The sequence below is a fragment of the Dreissena polymorpha genome, chromosome 4 (assembly GCF_020536995.1).
Source record: "Dreissena polymorpha isolate Duluth1 chromosome 4, UMN_Dpol_1.0, whole genome shotgun sequence".
Lineage (NCBI taxonomy): Eukaryota > Metazoa > Mollusca > Bivalvia > Myida > Dreissenidae > Dreissena > Dreissena polymorpha.
This window is the reverse complement of record NC_068358.1, coordinates 68,351,883-68,378,005: the sequence shown is the minus strand read 5'-3', so window position 1 is coordinate 68,378,005 and position 26,123 is coordinate 68,351,883. Positions and strand designations below refer to the sequence as shown.

The following is a 26,123-nucleotide window of genomic DNA, read 5'->3' as shown; positions in this document are numbered from 1 at the left end:
ATTCATTGTGAGATTTTACAATTATTTGGCACATTTGTTCACCATCATGGGACGGTGTGTCGCACGAAAGAATCACGTCAATATCTCCAATGTCAAGGTCACCACAACTTAAAATAGATTTATTTTGAAACAAACTTACAAAGGGGGTTAATTTTGTTTGTTCATTTCAAAAGTTCAGTTTGAGTTGTCTTCCTTAATCAGATTTTTTTTCACAATGAAAACCTGGTTTTGTGACAATTTTGTCCCTTGTTAAGCATTTAATTACAAACTTTAAAAATGCCGAAAAACTGTGAACAAGTCACTTTAAAATCACTACTGTGCTTCTTACTGAACACGGAGATAAAGCTGTAAGCTTTTGAGCCCCGGTACAGTGCATGCACAATTAACCCGATGACGTAATAAACACATCGTCATCAATACTGATATAAAATATTGAGTTGAAGTGACGTAATTTAACCTCAACGAAGCTTTGTCATAACTTTAAATTCTACAACTATAGCTATATATGATAAGTTTTTTTCGAGTTTCATTAGTAATTCCATAAAACCTTAAGTAGACTAGATCTTCGGCGTTTTTTAATTATAGATAAACTGAAAATTTAAAGCTGCTAAATAAATTTCTCAACCGCTGATTTAAACGAATTTAGGGCCTAGGCTACAACATAGATCTATCTACCTTTGTTGCCATCAGTTCAACAGGAAGTTCTTGTATCAGTCGATGATAGAAGGTACTTCATATTACTCCTCAGTCGAAATCAACTTTAAAGTAATCATTTTTAGTAAAATCGAATAAGATTCAACAAAACAAACAATTTGATACCAAGATGTAATATATTTTAAACACAAAATGCAACACAAACAGCAAAAACACGTTTTAGAAATATTAAACGCAAGTGCTCATGACGTCAATATTTACAGGTCAAACGAAAAAATCATATTGTTTTCCGCTAAAAATGCAGTTTTGTGCGATTTTTTTCATTATTTGTTTTAATATGGGACGTAGTTCTAGGTATGATAAGCAGAAAAACAGGTTACTGCCTGATCTTTATATATATATCAGATTCGGCATTCTAAGCCTTGCCTGATATGTTACAAAAAGATCAGGCTGTAACCTGTTTGTCGTAGGGTAAAGGGAAATATCTTTAAAAAATATATACGGCGTTGATTGTGTCGCCGTCCCTCACTGGGGTGCTGTGAGATACAATTGTTTCATGCAGTAAAACAGTGTTACAAAGACGTGGTCATGTTTCCAATGTTCTGGTGGTAAACTCAAATCAGCCAATGGAATAAATGAAGTGTATTCATTCGTGTCTATCCGCGGGAAATTGTATTTGAAGTTTATTGGACACTTACACAGGTCAGGTAAGGTCAAAAGTGACGTTAAACAGCTACGCCGAAAAAATTAATAACCTAAAATCTAGACTATGTATTTATTTTAATAATCTGAGGGTTTCAATATAAAGTTAAATACATTTCACTGATCAAAGGGAAGCAACGCAAACAGTTTAACCTCGTGCATTATTAACTAACATTAGAATCATATTTTTGATGTGTCAGAAGAAATAGAGCCACTTACAGTGGTTAAGTATGAAACATAAACTATGGGCAATAGCCATGCGAGTATGCTAGCAAGAGTTATGGTTCTTTGCACTGCAACTCTCTTCAATATTAGTAATCTATATTTACGTATGATGTTTCATATTCTTGCCTCTCATGCTTTTTAGGTTTTGCCCTTTACATGAAATCCGAAGGTCAACTTTGATAAATTCTTTGTTATTGCTAAGATATTCTGGGAAATTAGAATACGTAGAAACCTGTGCTGTGAACTTTTTATGCCCCCGGTAGGACGGCATATAGCATTTGAACTGTCTGTCCGTCCGTCTGTCCGAAAACTTTAACATTGCCCATAACATTTGCAATATTGAAGATAGCAACTTGATATTTGGCATGCATGTGTATCTCATGGAGCTGCACATTTTGAGTGGTGAAAGGTCAAGGTTATCCTTCAAGGTCTAAGGTAACAAATAAATAAAAGCGATGCAGTAGGGGGCATTGTGTTTCTGACAAACACATCTCTTGTTCGAAATTGTTCGTGTTTTGTTTCATTAGTTCAGGCGAGAACGTTGATTACCGTATATACATGTATAATATACAATACAGTATTTAAAACATGCTTCCGAAGTTTCGATGTTGTTTTACATTATACCAAAAATGTAATAAACGTTTACTATTACAGATCATCCCTCTCGAATCATGCAACGAATCAATGTCAAGAAAGCCATCCTTTTGGGGGTCATTTTCCTTGGTATAGGTTACATCGGTTTTCACGCACTTGATAAAGGCAATGCGCTCAGTGATGACCAGAATGTCGATGTACATGACTTAAATAAGTTTGTTCGACGAGCGAATGATGCTTCTGTAAAGGACATTAATATGAACATAAATAAAGTGCTTGCCAATCAGTCGGAAGGATTTGAAAAGGCGCTTCTTCAAAAGTACGGACCTATACAGTTCAGCAGTGTGCACCAAGTGAGCACCCTACTGACGTCACAAGAGGAGGCGCGCCAACGGGAGTGCATCAAGAATGGACCACGTGACCGTGGGCAGAACGGCTCCAAGTTCTGGGGCGCGGCAGAGCACATCCGCAGAACCCACCATGGCTACCTGGCAAGAGAGGACGCAGTACTTATTGAAGTTGGGGGTAATACAATAAGTTAACTCTCAATGCCTATCGTCAAATGCAACGTTTGCGATAGACTGTGCTTTTATTGGATTATTTACACGTTAAGTAGTTATTTTTGTATCGAACGACTTTGTTAACGTACCGTGTAAAAGGAAGCCATGTATGGCAGTTTAAAAACACATAATGATCATGTGACGTTGAAAAAAAATGTTATTGACGAAATCTGTTAAATCACTAACATTTTTTGCTCACCTGAGCACAACGTGCTCATGGTGAGCTTTTGTGATCGCTTTTCGTCTGTCGTGTGTTGTCCGTTGTGCATTGTCAACATTTGCCTTTTTAAACTCTCTAGAGGCCACATTTATTGTCCAATCTTCATGAAATTTGGTCAGCAGATTGGTTTCAATGATATCTTGGATGAGTTCGAAAATGGTTACGTTTGCTTGAAAAACATGGCTGCCAAGGGGCGGGGCATTTTTCCTTATATGGCTATATATGGCTATAGTAAAATCTTGTTAACACTCTAGAGGCCACATTTATTGTCTGTTCTTCATAAAAAACTTGGTCAGAAGATGCATCCCAATAATATCTTGGATGAGTTCGAAAATGATGCCGGTTGGTTGAAAAACATGGCCGCCAGGGGGCAGGGCATTTTTCCTTATATGGCTATAGTAAAACCTTGTTAACACTCTATAGGCCACATTTATTTTCCGATCTTCATGAAACTTGCTCAGAAGATTTGTGCCACTGATATCTTGCATGAGTTCAAAAATGGTAACCTTTGCTTGAAAAACATGGCTGCCAAGGGGTGGGGCATTTTTCCTTATATGGCTATTTATGGCTATAATAAATTCTTGTTAACACTCTAGAGGCCACATTTATTGTCCTATCTTCATGAAACTTGGTCAGAAGATTCATCCCAATAATATCTTGGACGAGTTCGAAAATGATGCTGGTTTGTTTAAAAACATGGCTGCCAGGGGGCAGGGCAGTTTTCCTTATATGGCTATAGTAAAACCTTGTTAACACTCTAGAGGCCACATTTATTGTCCTATCTTCATGAAACTTGGTCAGAAGATTCATCCCAATAATATCTTGGACGACTGCGTCGAGTTCGAAAATGATAACGGTTGGTTGAAAAAACATGGCCGCCAGGGGGCGGGGCATTTTTCCTTTTATGGTTATAGTAAAACCTTGTTAACACTCGAGGCCACATTTATTTTCTGATCTTCATGAAACTTGCTCAGAAGATTTGTCCCACTGATATCTTGGATGAGTTCAAAAATGGTGACCTTTGCTTGAAAAACATGGCTGCCAATGGGCGGGGCATTTTTCCTTATATGGCTTTATATGGCTAAAGTAATATCTTATTAACACTCTAGAGGTCACATTTATTGTCATATCTTCATGAAACTTGGTCAGAAGATTCATCCCAATAATATCTTGGACGAGTTTGAAAATGATGCCGGTTGGTTGAAAAACATGGCCGCCAGGGGGCGGGGCATTTTTCCTAATATGGCTATAGTAAAACCTTGTTAACACTCTAGAGGCCACATTTATTTTCCGATCTTTATGAAACTTGCTCAGAAGATTTGTCCCACTGATATCTTGGATGAGATCAAAAATGGTAACCTTTGCTTGAAAAACATAGCTGCCAAGGGGTGGGGCATTTTTCCTTATATGGCTATATATGGCTATAGTAAAATCTTGTTAACACTCTAGAGGCCACATTTACTGTCGGATCTTCATGAATCTTGGTCAGAAGATCCATCCCGATAATATCTTCGACGAGTTCAAAAATGATGCCAGTTGGTTGAAAAACATGGCTGCCAGGGGGCGGGGCATTTTCCTTGTATGGCTATAGTAAAACCTTGTTAACACTAGAGGCCACATTTATTTTCCGATCTTTGAAAAACTTGGTCAGAAGATTTGTCCCAATAATATCTTGTTAGCTCAGGTGAGCGACTTTGGGCCTTTCAGGCCCTCTTGTTAAGTGTAGAAACTAATCGCGCATCAGAATAACTGGTTAATGAAAACCCACAATCAAGTAAATATAACACTCCTTTCTTAATTTTCCGCTTAAAGTAAAATAAGTCGTTAACGCCTAATCCATACATTGTTTTAATAGTGTATCGCTTTACAAGAATCTCCAACTGCTGAATACATGTTTTACATTTAAGGTAACCAAGGAAACGACGCGTCTGAGTTTGTACGCCTGTACAATCCGCGCTACATTGTGTTAGAGCCTCTGGAACAATACGCCGAAATACTAAGAAACAAATTTCAGAACAACTCTAGGTAAAAACTAGCAATTTAACCTATGAAATATCATATATTATAGATGTATGTATTTAAAACAGTGCGGTTCTTTTTCACATTTTTTTCACGTCTGACGCGGACATTTGCGCTGCAAGTCATGCCCTGGATCCGATTTCCACACACGGAAAATGTTTACCCTATTTTTATGACAACTGATAACTATTCAAGTGTCAGTCTGATGGTGACAGTGCATTATACACAGTGAAACAGATCGTACTGAATCAACAAGACGGCCACTAGACAGTCGCTTATGTACAACCATTAGACAGTTGTTAATGTAAAACAACTAAGCAGTCACTAATGTACAACAATCAGACAGTCGCTAATTTACAACTTATTCGACAGTCGCTCCTGTAAAACCAATTTAACAGTCGCTATTGTACAAACACTAGACTTACACTAGACAGTGGCTAATGTACAACACTTCTCAGTCGCTAATATACAACCACTTGACAATGCACAACCACAAGAATGTCGCTTATTTACTACCACTAAACGCTTGCTAATGTACAACCACTAGACAGTCGCTAATGAACAGCAATTAGAGAAGCTCTAATGTACAACCACTAGACAGTCGCTAATGAACAGCAATTAGAGACGCTCTAATGTACAACCACTAGACAGTCACTAATGAACAGCAATTAGAGACGCTCTTATGTACAACCACTAGACAGTCGCTAATGAACAGCAAGTAGAGACGCTTTAATGTACAACCACTAGACAATCGCTAATGTACAGCAATCATAGACGCTCTAATGTACAACCACTAGACAATTGCTAATATGCAACCATTTTACAGTCGCTAATGAACAGCAATTAGAGACGCTCTTATGTACAACCACTAGACAGTCGCTAATGAACAGCAAGTAGAGACGCTTTAATGTACAACCACTAGACAGTCGCTAATGTACAGCAATCATAGACGCTCTAATGTACAACCACTAGACAATTGCTAATATGCAACCATTTTACAGTCGCTAATGTACAGCAATTAGAGACGCTCTAATGTACAACCACTAGACAGTCGCTAATATGCAACCATTTTACAGTCACTAATGTACAACCTCAAGACAGACGCAAACGTACAACCACTCGCCAGTCGCTTATGTACAACCACTAGACAGTCACTTATGTACAGCCACCAGGCAGCAGTTAGTGTACAAGTACTTAACAGACGCTTATGTTTAACATGTTGACAGTCGCTTATGTACATACACTAGACAGTCGCCATTAGAGTTAACACCAGTCTTATCCATTTGTACACATGCGTTATATTTTTAACAGTGGAAATATTTTTTAATGTTGTGTTTTAGAGTCACTGTGATCAACCTTGGTTTGGGTGCAAAGAACGAGGTGCTGTTTGTAAAGATCGAAGGTAACAACGCCTGCGCTACCAGTAAGTTTTCCGGCATGGGTGGGGAGACGCCTCTTTACATCAGCAACGCCACCGAGTTCATGATGAAGCTGGGCGTCGGCGTGTTCGAGGTTGATTTGCTAACCCTCAACTGCGAGGGCTGCGAATACGAGGCGTTAGAGACGCTATTGAGTACGAGCCTCGTACGTCACTTCCGGAACATTCAGTGGGCGACCCACAGTGAGATTCCTGGCATCCCGGACCCAGTTGGCCGCTACTGTCGGATACAGGAGCTTCTGTCGCGCACACACCGGCCCACGTACCAGTACCGCCTTATCTGGGAGAGCTGGAGGCGGCGGAATCTCGCCTGAGAGCAGTTGAACTGACTGGAGTTTATAGAAATTCTTATATTGAAGTAGTTTTAGGTCGAAATATTGTCAAATTTGTGTGACAAATTAAAGAAGACGACGTTAAATTTCCAGTATGGGAATATACTGTCAATGTTAGGTTTAGACATTTAAAATGAAATACCTAGCATTTAACGTTTGAAGCTCTGCGCGATGGAATACTTTGGGGTTTTGTAGTGTGTTTTTTCTTGGATAAGTATGCGAATGTGATTAAGCTTCATATGAAGTGACCCTACAGTGAGATCATGCGATAATATTCATGTCGCACCGCTCCAGTGAGTTTTCGGGGAGTGATTGCCCCTTAAAGGATATTTTGTTTCCACACTATTAACCCATATATTGATACAGCGTATCATTGGAGAGCGTACTTCGGTTCCAATGGTGTTATTTTAATTCATTTGCTGTTGAAGGTTCATCAGTATTGTTCCTTTACATAAACACGTGTGAGAGTGTAGGCGACCGAGCAGCCAGCACACTGTCAGAGATATCCAAAGATCTTATTATCAAACAATATTATACATTGGTATGCATTTCTGATACAATCATGTATCGATTTATCGATTTATTATTTTTTAGATGTGTTCAAATGAGCGTGATATGTAAAAATAAAACGGCCAATATTTTGTTTGCAAGGGTTTTTTCAAGATTACCTATGTTCTATGCTTATCCTTCGTAGAGTAAGTTTATTACGTTGTGTCGATTCGTCAAAGCTTGGGTGGTTCCGCTACCGTAACAGTTTGTCATAGATGACTAATGGCGACCAAGCCTAGCTCGGGGCCCGTAGTCAAAACTGTATGACCGAAGGAAGCATAATTCACCGTTTGAATATGATTATACATGCAAATTAGGATTGAATATGTTGTTTACAATAATGTACTTAAATGTGGTGTTAAATGCCGAGCATAACGCATCACAATAGCTTTCTGTATTCCAATTTTTTACTCTACCTTTTATAAAAACGAATCCAGTTGTGTAAACTATATCAATTAAAACTAACAAGTTTAAATTTGGGTGTTGTTAGTAAATAGAAACATACTATATCTTTTTACGGAATAAATGTCCATTCGGCTAGGCTGTGTCATTGGCAGCAGATGAATGATCCGTTTGAACGGAGTAATATTGCATAAAAGATCATAAGCCGCCTCAATGATATATAGTGTATTCAAACAATGAGTCGTAATGAACACTTAAGTACTATGTTTATTTCATTTACAGCAAATTACAATTTTTGGAAGGTTGTTCAATCAAAATGTTTTTAGTAATAAATTCACATCACCAAAAGGTATGAAAATGTATAAAAATCGGTGGCTAAGAAGCCTATTGTTTCCTTGAAAATGTCGACAGACATTGGCTGTCCGCTGTGTGTCGAGTTACGTACAGGAGCAGGTCTGGCAGCCGTCTGCCCCGAGCGCCCCGAGTTTGTAGCTGCCGTCACACGTTACCAGGCAGTGGATCAGGTCCGGGCAGTCCTTGTGTTCTACAACACAAGTGACATCAACTCGTATGTGACAACACGTGACATGCGTTTATGCCTTTGAACATTGAAATATAGAGTTACATGTTACTTACATTTACATGAAACAAGTATTAAAAAAAAAATTTATCAATAAAATTAGTATTTTATAATACAATATAGCGATTATTACCTGAAGGAACACATCATGTTGAAGACATGTGGTTATAATAGTGACGTAATTCATAAAGGCTGCGGTTTCTTAAACATACGGAAGTAAAGGCAGATGCAACAATTACGCGCCACATAAGCATGTTAGAAAGCATGAGAATGTAAGATGCAAGCTTCATTCTTATAGATAGAACTTCGTAGTTTGTAACAGACACGTGTTCACAAGATGGCAATCGCACGATGACTAATGCAAGAAGAGGGTGACACCGTCTTCAAAATAAGACATGTACGATGAAAACTTCAAGATGAAGAAAGTATGATGGGGACTGACAGGTGAGGACCGAACAATGAAAGTAACTACACTACGAGGACAGGAATAAGAAGACAATTGTAAGATGAGGATTGTAATAAACTACAAGATAAGGGTTACAGTTTGAGACTTGCTGTTAGATTATGAGTGTAGCATGAGAACTGGAAGACAGTGACTTTTAGATGAGAACTTTTAGATAAGGTCTGCAAAAATGGCCTGGACGCTAAGGGCTTTAAGAATAAGATCGTAAGATTTGGACTACAAGATCCGACTTATATAATGTGTATTGCAAGAAGAACTGCCAGATGAGGAATGCAATATCGGGACTGTAAGAGAAGGACTGAAAAATGATGACTGTAAGATGAAGACCGTTAAATCAGGACAGTACAATGAGGTTGGTAAGAAAAGGTCTGCAAGACGAGGACTGTAACATGGGAGTTGTACGATGAGCACACTTATATAAGGACTGTAAAAGAAGTGCTATAAAGTACTAAAAAATTCAGACATTAGATAAGGTGGGGTGTGACTTAAAATGAGAAAAGTAAGATGAGGAATACATGATAAAGCCTGTAAGATGACTGTAAAATGACTGCACGATGATTGATTAATACTTAACGAGAATAAAAAAAGAAGGAAAATAAGCACTATGAGACGGGGCCTGCAAAAAGATCAATAACGGATTAGAATTGCAATACAAGTTCTGCATGGAAAACACTGTAAGTGAGTACTGTAAGGTGAGGCAAAATTGCATTTTCATTATTTCAAGATAATGGCTCCAAAAATAGGAATGATGTATCAAGTCCTACCATATGAAGTGGACTTCATTTTGAGGCTTGCAAGGTGAGGCGTGCAGATGAAGACTGTCAAATGAGGTGTGCAAAGGGAGACATGCAATATGAGGACTGAAGGATTAAGAAACCTGCATGCCGAGGAACGCAAGAGAAAAGTTGTATAATCGCGGTAGAAATGTCAAGAATGCATGAATACCGCAGTTTCAGCTTTAAGCTAGGTATTTTTCCCCACGACACCGGACATTTGTGTATACTTACGCATGCCGTTCTTAGCCGAGCACTCGGCACCAACACAATCCTTATTGTAGGCAGTTGCCGACACTTCAACAATGAAAGAGTGCTATAATATCAGAGCTATTTCTGGTAAGGTCAAAAAGCACTACACAATGGAATTACTTTACGCATAGTTATCATCTTTAAATTCATGAATGAAGACCGTAAGCTTCTCATACTATATGACTTTATCCGAAGATAAAGAAGAATTAGTAAATGTTTCAGTACATATATTGTATGAAAACTGCAACGCATTGTTTCCCATACCTGCTGAAGCCGTACCCATTGCAGATCCTCCTGAAAATATCAGGGGAAAGTTTATAATCGAAGAAGCTGATAATTGTCAGTTTAGTATGTTATTTATTTCATATTTGTTTTAAGTTAAAAAAATTATTCTATACAACATAATAGTTTTAAAGTTAACTCTATATGATATAAACTGTTAAAATGTATGTAATACAGATTGTAAATCATGGTAAGACATATCATTTTCTTCATATGTAAACTTTAGGAATGGTGTAGACTGTCTGGGAATGTATAACGAAGTGCATGTTGTACACGCTATACTGCAATGGTCCGCATGCGACTGAGGCGCGGTACCTGTTCTAGATCCGCCCGCCATTGGGCCTCCTGGTCCCCCACTTGGCATGCCAGGCCCGCCACCCGACATGGCCGAGGAAAACGGACTGAAGGCTGTGGACGAAAAGCATCAACATAATTTCACCAAATATCAAAATGCGTTACCCGTATAACGAGAAATATTGAAGAAAATTTTATCAATATTAATATTTAAGTTCTATAATATGTAGGTAACATATAACATAGCTTTGTAATTAAATCACTTTGTTTGTCTATATGCGCCATATACGTCCCGTGCATGCTGTGCATGTTCTAATATACCTTAGATCGTTTTTTATAAGCTATACTCACGCATTCCTCCGCCTCCTCCACCTCCGCCTCCTCCCATGGCGCCCATCCCACCACCGCCGCCGCCCATGGCGCCCATCCCACCACCGCCTCCGCCCATACCAGCACCACCAGCCCCAGCGCCGCTCATAGAGTTCATGAAAGGATTGCCACCGCTACTTCCGGATCCACCCATACCTGCAGTAGGATGGAATTGGGAAAGAGTTCAGTGCTCAGTGAATGTGCAACTATAATTTAGGCTTTTACTCACTATTATGTTACGCGTTCATTGATTACACAAAATATAAATCGAATCGATATAAATTTTTGAAATAAAGGAATTGATTTAATTTACCTTCATAGATAATTCAATGATAAGAATATGCGTAAATTAAAAAAACGCCTTACTTTTGTAGTACGGAAACACCGTTAGTCTGTTATAAATATAGTATTTGAGCCCGGTTTTTCCGTCCAGCACTTTTTGTTACATCATAAATAGCTTGGTGTCCAACATTTTGTGAATTTTAAGTTGGTGTGTTAACCAAAAATTTTAAGTTCAGTGCTGAGTTTGTGGAAAGTCCTACGATTTAATAAAATGAAAACAAAAATATGTTAAGGCATTTTGCAAAAACAGACAATTTATATTGGTTAAAAGTCAATGATGTAACAGATTGGACACCACTTAGCATTCATGATGTGTATACGAAATCTTAAAATATTCTCGTTGAAATAAACGGCATTGATTCGTCATCACGTCCAGAATCCGCATGTATTTGTTACAAATGTTTGTACTAACAGGGTAAAACTTGATAGTTTTAAGATATTTATGTTAATCAATCAAATATGACCACAACATTTTTCAAATACATTAATGAAATGTATATTTTACATTTTTTTGGGATGTTACTGAAAAGTGCTGGACGGAAAAACCGGGCTCATTGCAGAAAAAATGCATTGTTTTATATTTTAATTCTATATACCACCGGTACACAGATACAATATCGATAACGTTCAATGTTTCATCGTAAAATGACGTCAATTTTACGTCATTGTTCCAGCGAAATTCTTTAGTTCAACTCTTTTAAGACAGACAGGCAGTGTAGTCAGACGTATACAAATGTACATCGTCTTCAGGCTTAAATTTACACATTATTCTCTGTCACGTAAGGCATACCAACATACCATTAAAAAATAAATTTAAGTGATTAAAAATACAAATACAAATAAAGACACTCGATGGTAAGAATATGCAGAAAGTTTTGTTATTTTATTTTAAACGCGAAAACAAATGAAGCGTTAAAGTTATACTCATTCTTTGTCTAAATACCTGTCGATTGTTCATAAAATTATCAGATTACCCCCAATATTGCGAAAACAACTATTTTGAAAGTGATAAATAAATTTCATTTACTTATAATAAAATATAGTGTTTCACGGCGGCTGGGGTAATGAATTATAATAGATGAAAACCAAACAAATACATTTTCACTTTACATTATCGAATTGTCGATATAAAATTCCATTTAATACCTCTAGCTTTTAAATGATGCATTAAATTGTATTTTGTAATTTTTTATCACAATTCGTTAAACGAAATGAACACAGTAAGTATTCTGTGAATTTTCATTTTTTTCTTTAGTATTTTTGACAGATTTTGACGTGACAATCAGCATAGATCTACACGTATATATTATTCTGGATGTTTTAAAAAATGCATGAAAGGGTCATACATTCGTTTTACGTAAATAAATGTGGAAAGAGAATTAAATGAAAAGAACGTTTGTTCATATTTGATAGATTATCTCTTTTTATCGACTCGTGACAATAGAAAATATGTGTTCATTTATAGCTACGCCTCTCGTAAAAATATCAATATTTCTCATCGCTCTTGTAATAAAATGCATAATCGACCGACAACTACAAATATCCCTACTTATTTGAATAATGAACATATTATATGAGCTCCGTTTCAACGATATGCACTTTAAAGCTTCACGTTCACCATACATCTCAATCAAATATTTTCTGTCGGAGAGAAATTCGGATTATTATGAATAACATAATACGACGTTGTTGTTGCATAAATTATCCACATTTTTTCCAAACATTTCATACAATAATGAAATGGAGAAAAATGATGCTCACGTCTTATAATTACAATGTAATATTGTCTTATAATTACAACGTAATATTTATAAAAAACATGCACTTGTACTGCTCCTGCCACGTGATTCTTACCCGAGGACCCGGATCCGGTCATACCCGACAGTTTGCCCATGTCGATATAGCCAGAGCCGGAACTGCCGCCCATGTCAGTATAGCCAGAGCCGGAACTTCCCCCGAATGAGCCGCCGTCCATGTTACCTGAAAGAGAGAGGTTGTGGACCGCGCGTGTTCTTCTAAATACGGGGTTACCCTCGGGTAATATCAGATATATATTGCGAATATCATAAACTAATATGCAAAAAAATCATGGTAGGGACTAGCTGAAATAGTAGACATGTAAATACATGCACATCGGTTGCGTACCTTCTCCGCAGTCGTCGCCTCCCCAGCCGCCTCCTGCCCCCACCCCGCCCCCAGCGCTATCCTTTCCCATCTGCATCGCCTGATCCACTGAAAATAGTGACGTCAAACTTGTTAATTTAAAGTTTAAACTAGTTTATGACATTACACGTTTCTTTCTTAAATAATATTCTTTTTTTCCAACTGGAGCTCTCTTTCCAGATGTTTACATGTATCAATTTAAAGCGATTTATTGAGACCTTCAAAATGACAAAAATATACGAAAAAGTTACTTAAATACATAGCTTAGAATACAGGCATGCAGTGGAGGGGCTATACATATATATTAATTTTTTCGTCTCTCGGTCGTTTTAACCGGTCTTATGTTCTCAGAAAAATCAGGAAAAAAATATCTTAGAAAGCTACGCTCCATAAATGTCTATATGTGTTAGTGAGAGGTGATAGGTCTTAATGCGGTGTTCATTGTTGACTACTGGTTTGTTTCCCACCTGACATACTGCCGCTGAGACACAGCGGGGGCTCACACTTGCCGCTTCCTATGCCGTTCGTACCTGCAAAAGTAAGACCACACTTCACTGAGCATGTTTACATGTACATTTATTCGATCACGAATGAATTAAAAATACCGATAAATAGTGAATGTCTTTTTGAGTATTTCCATTTAAAATGTAGTTATTTATGGGAAATACCTTTAAAAGACCAAATACATCCATGGATGTGTCTGTGCATTTTCGGATTAAAGCAAAGTGAAAATCCAATTGCAACAATAGGAGATTATTTTTAATAAGCAAGTTCTTTTTAGTATAAGCGAGCTATATTATTTTGATAAAGCAAATTGTACCAACTAATTTAGTATATTAAATCATTCGCTTTTGTATATTAATATTTTCGAACACGTTTTTGAAAATCTCCGTAAAATGATACGCCATTTGTCAACATCCATTCATGAGAAATTGCAATCATAGGTTAATTTACTGTAATTTGTGTAGAGTTTAGCAACTGTTTTCTCTTAGATCGTGATATACATAATGCATGTTTGTTTGTTATAACTAATGACAAAACAAAAATAGTTGTGCTTGCCGCGGATGTGTCTGTTACTAAAAGAGCTTGTTATGAAAGCTGCGTTTTTTTGGTATTCAGTTTGGACTTACTTGCGAGCATTCCGCTGGATCCGTCTTTGCAATTCTTCTTTCCTCCGTTATTGTTGTTGTTATTGTTGTTGTTACTATTGGAAGTATCTCTGAAAAGGGAAAATAATCTTATAACAGCTACAAGGGAAAATATTGCAGAAGAATTATAAGGTTTCGTTTGTGAGCGCTTCGCATGTCTATCCGTAGTATCGATCGGTCATCATAATGAACACATACGAATTTTCGAAGTGAACAAATACATATACACGCATGTATTATATGTCAATTTAAAGTTAAATGTGTATTCTTGGACATAACAACGAAAACAGCATTTAAATCGGCAATTTTTTGACAAAATACTGGCTAGACTTAGCTCACTGTAGTAATCTTTATCATGTTCAATTGTCGCATATCCGCCCTTCTGATTGGTTGCTTAAATTTGTTACTATGCGAATGTGCTTGTTCTAATCAAAGCGCTGAAAGCACTGAAGGCACCGAATTTGTTCGCTGTTGTATAATCTTAGACGCAACTCAGTTTTTAAAATTATGTTAAGGCTTTTTATATCGCAAGTTTGAAATAACCACAACCAATTCAAATTTATAAAGAGTGTGTCTTAAAGCACAGGTCGAGATGTGTTTTTTTTCTTCAAATCTTTGATACAGCTAATCCGTGTGAACAGGCTAATCTTATTTGACATGCATTAAACCCCGTTGTCCCTGAAAGCAGCCAATATATTACAGATTTCAATGATATACACTAGACTGGCCGACGTTGTCTTACAAGATGTTAAATACTTTTGAATACATACACACTATGTAGTGTACCAGTGGGAACTATAAACAGGCAGATGCGGTGGTTAGAGCAGACGCTCCTAGTCTAGCATTCCTCGTCTCCTAAATTTTACTGCAGTTATCCACACAGGCAATTACGGGTTACGGTTCCTAGCGTAGTTAAGCCCATACTGGTTTGCAAAATTGCCTCTACATTATTTGTGAGCTAACGCTCACAAATAAAAATAGTAACTTAATGGAAAAACGAAACTCTTGCCCATGTTGTTCTTAAAATATGTTTACATTTTATTTAAAAATAAGCGGCATATAAAACATGTAATAAAGCTACTTTAAATCCATAAACCAACAAACATAAGTGTGTGTTACGTAATTCAAAATAATAGCATCACTCTGGAATGAACATGACCTACTTTCCAACGAACATCGGAAATCATGAGAATGATCGTCGTTATAGTCATGGATAACCATCAAATAAATTACAACTGCTAAAAATTGAAAACAAACATTAACTTTCCAGCACTTCTTGGATGGTTTTCTTTAAAGGCACGATACTTTGAGGAAGGCCGACACTATGAGAGAAAGGGATACTAGCTTGCACAGTGTAAAAATGGCCATGCGAATCCATTTCTTGAAATAACTGCGGTTCTTAAAGTATTACATTATTAAAAGATTCGTGCAGCATTTCTCAACTATATGAACTAGTATGATAATGCGGTTTTTTGAATTGTTTTCACTGGGCTTTGTGGGTTAATTGCCAGTATAAATGAATTATACTGGTTCACTACTTTTGTGTTTTACTGGCTTCTAAATCTGTGGCGACTCTAACATGCCTTATATTCTAAAGACATTCTATACTTTGAATACATATATTCGGATAAATTAAAAAAAATTAGCCATCTTTAACTAACATGGACTGATTAAGGTATTTTCGTAATTATAATAAGTTATTAAATAATATCCAGTGTAACGACTACAATACTTTTTAAAAAGCTACCATTGATATGGAATCAAAAAAATATATTATAAAAATATAGTTCTCGCAGCTGTAACTGTTTACGGTAAACCGGCAGCACTGTATAGTACAATAAATATCAATCCTTACGTGTTCCATTTGTTGTTCCCCTCATTATTGTTGTTTTTGTTGCTGTTGTTATCCTTGTTGCTGTTTGGCTGCTGTAGACCCTTGGAGAGGCACTTGCATGAGGGGCAGCCGCGGGAGTCGGTCTCGCCGAGCACGTATCCGTCTGTACACTTGAGCATGCAGGCCAGCGTGGCCGGGCAGCTAGCGCCTTCGGGACTGGGGGTCGTAGCGGCGGCTAAACACGTGCAACGATACATGAATAGAGGTTAAATGCTTCTGTTACTGATACCATTTCCCATTGCTATTTCAATGGCCTGCTTATGAAAAGTAAGAACATGGTTTCGTCTCAAGAAACAAGTAGCGAATTTACTATTTTCATATAGTAATAAAGCTGTATTAATCCAAATGATTTAGTTTAGAAACATGTATACAGCAGCAAGCAACACGACATTTGCTTAAGAATTTCAAATGTAGTTTAAAAAAGTATATACCTCGGCGAATACACTTGCATGACCGGCATCCGTCAGACCCGACCTCGCCCAATTGGTAGGCTTCTTGGCATGACTCGACGCATAGTTTTGTTGCCAAGCAGTCCGGCTGGTGCCGCGGCTCGGGGTTCGAACAGTCGCGCATTATGGGCATTGTCTGGAACCGAGAGGGTGCGCAGGGGCAACTGTGGCACCCGTACTCGTCCACACGTTCACACGAGGTCGGACAGCTGATAATCCTACAGCGCACACAGTACTTGGGCTGCCCAGGGGACACCAGAGGCACGTGGACCACGGCTCCGTGCATGGAATTCGTGTCTATTACTTCATTGCTACCTGGACCTAGTGAGGGGAGCATGGAATTGGAAAACGGCGAGTGTGACATTGGGCCCATGCCACCGTCAGGGAATGGATTCGGCATGCTGTGCATGGACCCCATGCCACCGCCAGGATAGATGGATTCCGAATACGAAGGCTCTTTTTCCACCACGACGTACCGGATGGTCTCCGTGTTTGAGCCGCTGCCGCTGCCGCCACTGCCGCCGCCGTACCCAGAGCTATCTGAGTGGCTCCATGCACCACTGCTTGAGTCCATCTTGTCTGACCAGGACCCCTCCTCGAAACCCGCATTCCATTCGTGATCAGTGGACATCCCAGAAGAAAAGCTTGAACTACCGGAATCTATTTTGCTGCCAGCTAATAGGGACAAAATAATATCAATTACTACTACCAGAGGGCTTCTCCACGTGACAGTCAAGATGGCGTCGTCCATACCGAGACAAGTATTTTTAGTCGTTGTATACCCTTAATTACTTTTATTATTTTTAAAGGTCGCTCACTTTCCAGCCATAACCCTATCAGCAAGAAAGTGATAAGCGTACTTGACTCGCTACAAATTTTCATAGCGAGATCATAAACTTACAGCTCCTACTTAAAAAAATCGTGAGTAAATTCTATATATTCAGCGAATATTAATATGATATAAACGCCTTTCTTAATGATATGGTGGGAATGTGAGTGGCATTTCAACAATTTATGAAAGTTATAAAATGGTATAAAACGGCGAAAATTGCCTGTCTCGACAAGGACGTCGCCATCTTGACTGTCACGTGATTACCCCATCTGTGCGTAAAGCAAATTATTTGAACGTAGGTGACGCTTGCGCAAACAGTGTCACAAAATGAACTTCGTTCTAGGAAAACCGGGCTTAATGCATGTGCGAAAAACGTAATCCCAGATAAGCATGTGCCGTCCGCACCGACTAATCAGGGACGACAATATCCGCATTAACTGGATTGTCGTTTACAAAAGAATTTCTTAAACAAAAAAACATATAAAAGCGGAAAGTGTCGGTCTTGAAAAGCCTGTGCGGACTGAGCGACACTTTACACACATGCATTAGGTCCCGTTTTTACAGAGCGATGCTAAATTATTATTTTAAATAAGGAAGCAATTTTGTCATTGAAGGGTTCACATACCATTCGTGCACCGGCAGTATCTGCAGTGGGCGACGTACTCGATACAGGAAGGGTGACAGTTGGGGTCAGCGGGCGGACAGCCGTCCAGCGTCTCCCCTGTCAACAAACAGCGCGTGTATGTACGGGTCAACAAACAGCACATTTATGTACGAGATTGTATAATAATATGGCTGTTGCAATTGCATTTTAGCAGTCTCTTCATCATGGTACTGTACACCCGAGGTAGTATTAAACTAAGAGGTCGCCGGTTGTGTCATGTTTTATTTATGTCTTGACCATGATTTAGTAAGTCGCTCCCACGACTTAGTAACCCATAGTATACTCGTAGTACTATTAAAAAAAAACGAAAAAACAAAACAAACATAAAGTACAATAACAGACATTTTGCGTTTTTTAACATGCGTGTATTCGGATTGGCGCAGTATCATATGCTTATGTAGATATCACGAGTCATAGTTGTTCGTTCCCAGGCGTTACTAACTCGTTCCTAAACAAACCGAAACAGTCGATTATTACAGATGTTGATTGCAGTTGGTTCCATTCATAGCATTAAATCCAGGTGCGAAATTGTTTCCCTTATAATGAACTCGTGTAAACAATTTAATAAAAAATACACAGTACATACATGAACCACGTTTTGTTATAAAATGACAATACCGTAGTTACTCTAAGTTTCCGGACACATTAAAATAAATATAGGATCTGGCACGAGTTGTCATATCATACAATATTTTATTAAACGAGTTCAGGAATTTTGTTAGTAAGCGAGCCTTTGGCAAATTAAATATATATTTACGCAAACATAATGATAAATCCCGAATGTTGTTTACATTTCGTGACGTCATTTTACGTTGCAACGTCATTTCAGCAAAATAAAAATATATGTAATGGTTTTATTATATACCTGTTTAATGCTTTTAACAAAATACAGACTGTATCAATCTTTGAAATAAAAAATTCCGTATTACGCTAAGTACTCGCTGTTTCCAATTCCGTATTACCATACTAGCCGGACTACTTCGACCCATTTAATGACGTCACATTACGCGCATCGAAAATAGAAATAGTTTATATAACGAAATATATTACGTAGTACATCGTGTGACGTCATTTCTGTGACGAAACACAATAGTTTTATCTAAACTCTATGGAATTTAAGGACCTGTCGGACGTGGTGTTTTTTAACAGTAAACTATTTGTTAAAAACATCGAACAAATTCAAAACGTATTTTGGAGTGTGTGTTTATCATGCATAAATGTATATTTCGATAGGAAGACAATAAAATAGTGTGGTTTAAACTAAGTTTCGATAAAGACATGGAAGATAGAAGTGGAAGTGCATATCGTTTAAACGTTTTTGTTATAAACATCGGTATAAAGTTGTCAACTTAAAAGTTATAAACATTGGATTAACGATGGCATTAAGGTAAGCGTGTCGGAAACCTGTGTTTTCCCGGTTCGAATGTTTACACGGTAATTTACATAAACTGTATTCATACGCGTCTTAAATAAACTATGGCGTACCGTTTTAGTCATTGTTTTGTCAGTATTGTTAAAGTAAAAAATACAATTGTTAACTGTTTTCGTTAGTTGTTGTATATAATAAAAGGAATATTACGCTAGTCAATTGTTCCAAGAGTTTGTATCACTCGAGTGGCTTGTGCTATTTAGCATCACACTCGAGGCTCCGCCTCTCGTGTGATACGTCATCACACAAGCCACTCGAGTGATACAAACTCTTGGAACAATTGACTAGCGTAATATTCCGTATATATTACATGGGAAACAGGGTAAGGCATGTGATAATTATTTTTCCGTGTCCGAACATTTAGATGCGAAAACTATTCCAAAATTACAGGTGTACGAAAATTTAGAGACAACGTCCGACAATTATAATTATATTGAAATAAATGCAATAAATCAATGTTCAATAATTTTCTTGTGATTGACTCTTCTTGTTCTGCTTAAAAAAATAAATACAACTCCACAGCTTTGCCAACTCTTGCCTGAAATGGTCCGAAGGCATGCATCTGCAAGGTTTTATTACCTTAATTTGGTTGTAAAAATCCATTATCAAAGTGTCACAAGATACTAGTAAGCAAAAAAAGGGCCGAAGTCTGTAGAATAGCGCGGTAAAATATACTGTCCGAAATAAATTAAGAGAAATTAATTATGGACAAAAACCCGTATGTCCGAATATTAAGAGTCACGAACAATTTTGGATAAAAAAGAGGGTATCCGAAAAATAAGTGCGTCCGAAAAGTCAGAGTAATGAAGTTACAATGTCTGAACTAAGGACATCTACTAAAATGAAGTCACTTTCTCATATGGCGGAAATATAGATTACTTACATTCATACACGTATTAATGAAGCGCTGACAGTAACAAGCGTACAGCAATCACACGCGTATGACATAAATACTTACAGTTCCACAGGTATTAGTAACATAATGACCGTCAAACACGTACCGGTAAATGTAAAATGCTGAAAGCCACACGCGTATCTAACTAAATTACTGTCAGTCACTTACGTTTAATTTTAATATTGTATATACGAAAATAAAACTGAAACACTGAGAGCGACATAAGAATGACTCAAACTGAATCCTTCGACAAATAAGTTCGCCGAAATTTCCATCATTATTCATATGCGTTTGAATTTAATGTGTCAATCACTGAAATCCAAATCCAAATCTTTGCCATACGACACACGCACAACAGTCTCCAAAACCGCAGATCTCTGCCCTTTGATCTCTCTCCTGCCAGATTCGCTTATTTACCTAAAATTCCCACAGCATTATGCACGCATGAAACCTCCAAGACAACACAATGCCCCTGGATCTCCATCTTTTTTTGCGACCAAGTTCTCATCATAGTCCGCATTTTCCAACCCGACAATCATGTACGCATGAACGTCACCCGACAATCATATTTGCATAAAACGGATCCGACAATCATATATGCATGAATGTATGTGCATAAATCGAACTGACAATCATATGCCGATGAATCTCAACCGACTGCGTCAAAAACGATCACCTAACAAACACATGCGCCTCAGAACTATCAAAAGACAACGGAGCTTGAGTTGCATCGAACCAACTCTCAATGCCCTTGTCCTAAAGCCGCCAGAGAGATATAACTGTTATATAACACGCTGGGTATGCGGATACTTTGATAACAGATGGTACTTTAATACCAGATAACAACAAAAGCCACGCGCGAGAGGTAAGTTCATCGTTTTTTTAAAGTTATATCATAAAAAATTAGTTTTTTAGACAAGGCGCATGATCGAGTTTATAAATGGTGTATCCTTTTCTATTGCAAAGAAAAACATCACGGAAGAATGGTAGATTTTTCCCCAAAAAATAGAAAATTCGGTCGGAAAACAGCATAAACTGGATGAACAGTATACATTTTAACAAAAAACAGTATCCCGATTAAGTTTGCAAATCCAGATTATTTGCAAACTTATTTTATTTATTTATTTAACAATTGTAATTAAATTTTGCATATTTGTAGGGGGCATTGAGTACATACATAAAATTGAAATGGTAAATGGGCGGGGGGCCCCCGTGAAACTACCATTGGGGTTCATTGGAAATGGGGGTTTGACGGGGTCCCCCGTCAAACATCCCACGGGGGACCTATCAAACCTCCCACGGGAGTTTAATGGAAATGGGAGTTTGGCGGGGGCCCCCGTAAAAACCCCACGGGAGAAGAAAATCTACAAACACTTTATTTTCTTATTTAAGTACATATTTCTTACAATTATGACTTAACCGTGTGTATTTGTAAACATTGAAACAGTAAACAAAGCATACTATTTAAATTGCATTTTTTGTAAAATATAGGATAAATTTTCCCGTCTGGAAAAAACTCCCGTGGGTGAATTGCAATTCTTAATGGGGAGCCAAAACTCCGTTGGGATCCCACGGGAGATGGCAACTTTATCATCAAATAACTCTACTTTCCAAAAACATTTTAACTCTTTTTTTCAATTTTATGTATGTAATCAATGCCCCCCTACTAATCAATGCCCCCCCTACAAATATGCAAAACTTAAAAAAAAATAAGTTTGCAAATAATCTGGATTTGCAAACTTAATCTGGATACTGTTAAAATAAAACCACTTAGAAATATTGCAAGAAATTGTTTGATATGCAAGCATGTAGAGTAATCACTATGCTTCAAATACTGAAATTTTGATAGCATTCAATTAAATATAAACAGAGATAGAGCATGTTTTAATAGGTGGTATTCAAGAAGTTGCGGATACTTTAAATCCCGATATAGGGCACTTCGGATAACAGAGACTTTCAACAAATTGGGCACTCTGATAAACGAGTTTTATCTTCTACCTGAAATGCATTTATTTATATTATGGCTATTCTAACCAAACATTTTGAAGTACGAATCAATTTGCATTGTCAGGCCCGACACATTGGGAATCTATGCATAACGTAATTGCATACACATGTAAAATATAACCAATGGCGTTGTTCGTTTTCAAAAATCTTATTACTATTATTTTTATAATTAAAATTATAAGTGCAAATTTTAAATAAGATTCAAATGCTTATTTCTTTAGTAATATATTTCAAGTGAGACCGAATATAATTGCCTAAATAATAAACTTGTTTTTAAGTGGTAAATTGAGATTAAGGGAATTGAAAATACAACGGATCATGTGGATTAACACGACTGTGTTCAATTGAACTTATAGCAGGACCATAGATAAGGGGAGCAAGGGGTCTTAAAGCGGCCAATACACCTCATAAAATCATTTGTCATTGGAGCTCATTAGAATCGCATCATGAAGACGATATTAATGCGTAGCCACAAAATTTAAAAGAAATTGGAAAAATCCCTTTATATTGAGCTTAACTCTTCCCCTTCCCTTGTATTATCATATTCCAAAGAACATGTTTCGGTAATTCGTTTGTAATTTACGTCAGTACATACATTTTTTTATTGCCTGCTTACTATCGCAGTATTCCACAGCGAATTGTGCATTTCTGATTTACTAAATAGAGTGTGTTATATCTGGTAAAAAGTATCGAGTTATCTGGAATCGAAGTGTCATTGATCGGTAAAAGAGTTTCCATAAAAATTTGGCATCCGACTCTTAAAACATTTGAATTTCCTCAAATACGTTATTCAACTAGAATTTAACATGTTTTCACATTAATGGACATATTGATATTTTATTTCGATTAGTTGGCATGTTCTTGATTTATTTCCAAGTATTTTTATTTTGCTGAAATACGTACTGATCATCGAATTCACCACGATTATCGATGACATTTTATCTCTTTTTTTATAATCCACTGTTTTTTTCACGACACTCTTGCTCCGCAATACGAAGTACTATACCATTAATCAACCAAACAATGTTACGTGTCTGAAAACCAAATGAACAGAACATAAATGCAAAAAAGCTGAAGAACTCAACTCTCGCGCGTGGCTTTTGTTGTTATCTGGTATCGAAGTGCCATCTGTTATCAAAGTATCCGCATACCCGGCGTGTATAATATTAGTTCTAAGTTCCAATAGCAGTCTTAAGTTGTTACTCGCATGTCTGAAGTATACTTAAGGCGTTCACACAGTCTGCAATCAATAGGTGTAATAGAAAAAAGTAAAAGTGTGTAATATTGCGCAGCGTTTACAAAGGTCAAACACCATTATTTCCAAATAACAACGCGAAAAAATCCTTAAACGGAATAGAATCGTTTTTATTTTAATTAAAAAATAATCTTCAAAATCAAAAAGATTCAAAATTACATATTGTTGTGACTTTTAGAATATATTGTCATACATTTAAAATGTCGTATCGAGTTGGTGTTCGGATACGCACGGGCGAGTTTTTCCATAATGTTCTCAAGAGGTATAAAACAATCCAAAATAGCTTAGGCCCTCGCGACTGAAATTTCGATTTTTATCAATAGTCAATTAACGGTTCTACCCGGATAATAATACCATAATATATACCATTTTGCCAAACGATTTAATTCAGATTTGACACGTATAAACACAGACCCATTGAAAGGAGTCTGTCTCACTCGTTTAAAGCGACCTTTTCACAGATTTTGGCATGTATTGAAGTTTGTCATTAAATGCTTTATATTGATAAATGTAACAATTGGATCTAAAAAGCTCCAGTAAAAATACAAGAATACAATTAAAGAAAGACAAAAAAGAAAACCTCAACTAGGCTCGAACCACTGATCCCTGGAGTAAAAGCCTATCGCTTAGACCACTCGGCCATCCATGCTCATACAATGAGTGATGTATTTTATACTATATACGCAATCCTCGTAGTGTTACAAAATATAACGACAACAACAGAACTCTCCAAATTATTCAATCATTTCGCGTTCCAACGCTTTATAATTTCCAGGTTTCAAAATCGCCAAAAGATGCATATTATAGATATTTTAGAGCATGGTAAATGTTCAGTATTACTGTTTCCTCACCAATATCATAACTAGAACGATTTTTTGCGAATCTGAAACATTTTGTTTTAATTTTGTAAATTGACCAAACACGAAAAGGTCCCTTTATGGGAGATGAAAAATATTCTCCTACAATTAAAACCCGCTAAATGTAGTATTTATTTCGGTACGTACCTCTTGATAAAATCCATAATGTGTTAAGAAAAGTTATAAGAAATAACTGAGGCAAATACATTGTTCGCAATTTGAGTTTGGTTTCTCTTTAATGTTAATAAACAGTTTATGTCAGTTTAGTATTTCTAAAATTTTCTGAGAAGTTCTTTACTGAGCATTTCTTAATTTGAGTATTATAAATTGTACTTGGTGGCACGTTCCTGTCAGCTATTAGATAAGCGATTTCCGGTTTTCGATTATCTACATTGGTATCGACATCGCTAGGTCGGTTGGTTTAAACAATAGTTTGTTGTCCTGATAACGAGGCTAGTGAAGGTGCCATGGTTACGATTAAATATTATATATATATCATGTTTAATCGTGTATTTAATATATATATATATATATATATATATATATATATATATATATATATATATATATATATATATATATATATATATATATAGTTCATCAAGTAAACGTACGTGACAAAATTGACGTCGTTTTTATAATTAATTACGTTTTGCCAGCTACAAGTTGATAAGTCTTCTTTTTTTTTCTTTCATTCAGTTATAGTTAAAATACAAAGAACTGTGTCTAGGTTTGTTTGGCCTTAGCAGGGGGTGGGGACAGCAACACACACGACAAAGTCTATGGCGTACCATTTGGGTCGAAAGTCAACAAGACCTACTAGGTAAAAAGAGAAATGTACGTCGACGTACAATATGTACGTCGACGTACAAAAATTGTACGTCGACGTACAATTATGAAATACACTTTGACGTATATATTTGTATGTCGACGTACAATTTGTACGTCGACGTACATTTTTGTACGTCGACGTACACATTTTCTGAACAGCCAATCAAAACGCTCGTCTCTTGATCCGCTTTTTCTTCAGATATATTCATAATAAATGCTTTAAATCTCTTTTTTAATTGAGGACAAAATGAATAAAAATATCAAAAATTGAAATAAAAAAAACAAACAAAGAATTAAAAATAAGTATCTACCTGACGGTTTTTATTCTAAAATCGGTTTAAGTAATAGATATTAAACACTTTATTAGACAGCCGGCTGATGTCTGATATATATGTCATAATTTGACGTTCAAATGGATAGGGATCACCACAGCAGGTTGCTAATACACAGTGTAGACTTCCGCTGTTTTATGGTGGTAACACGATTGTGTAGAAAGCATAGGCCAAATAATATGGAATCAAATTTTGAAATAAAAATCGTATAGAGTCTGAAAATAGCGCAGTGAATGTTTTATTTGCGGATCAAAGCAACAGATGTAAGGGGTCTTCTGATTGGCTAACACTCAAGGGTCGGTAAAAATTGTACGTCG

At 37.0% G+C, this 26,123-nt stretch overlaps 2 protein-coding genes across 2 annotated transcripts in view; one reads left to right on the top strand and one right to left on the bottom strand.

The window, feature by feature from the left end:
- Window positions 1–7,389, top strand: part of LOC127878183 (uncharacterized) — a 32,412-nt gene extending 25,023 nt beyond the window's left edge. Inside the window, exons 2-4 of the mRNA XM_052424672.1 lie at window positions 2,236–2,700; window positions 4,863–4,980; window positions 6,315–7,389. Coding sequence (XP_052280632.1) covers window positions 2,236–2,700; window positions 4,863–4,980; window positions 6,315–6,726 — 995 coding nt within the window. The 3' untranslated portion in view covers window positions 6,727–7,389. The remainder of the gene's footprint in view (window positions 1–2,235; window positions 2,701–4,862; window positions 4,981–6,314) is intronic.
- A 555-nt stretch (window positions 7,390–7,944) lies between these two features.
- On the bottom strand, window positions 7,945–25,010 carry LOC127878178 (uncharacterized). The gene is made up of 13 exons (XM_052424665.1): window positions 24,977–25,010; window positions 18,162–18,257; window positions 16,687–17,379; window positions 16,217–16,430; window positions 14,344–14,432; window positions 13,681–13,743; window positions 13,196–13,282; window positions 12,905–13,030; window positions 10,691–10,864; window positions 10,361–10,453; window positions 10,028–10,057; window positions 9,746–9,808; window positions 7,945–8,239 (listed from the first exon to the last, which is right to left on the bottom strand). The coding sequence occupies exons 3-13, from the start codon at window positions 17,333–17,335 to the stop codon at window positions 8,133–8,135; spliced, it is 1,695 nt and encodes a 564-aa protein (XP_052280625.1). The 5' UTR covers window positions 17,336–17,379; window positions 18,162–18,257; window positions 24,977–25,010; the 3' UTR covers window positions 7,945–8,132.
- Window positions 25,011–26,123: the final 1,113 nt, after the last annotated feature.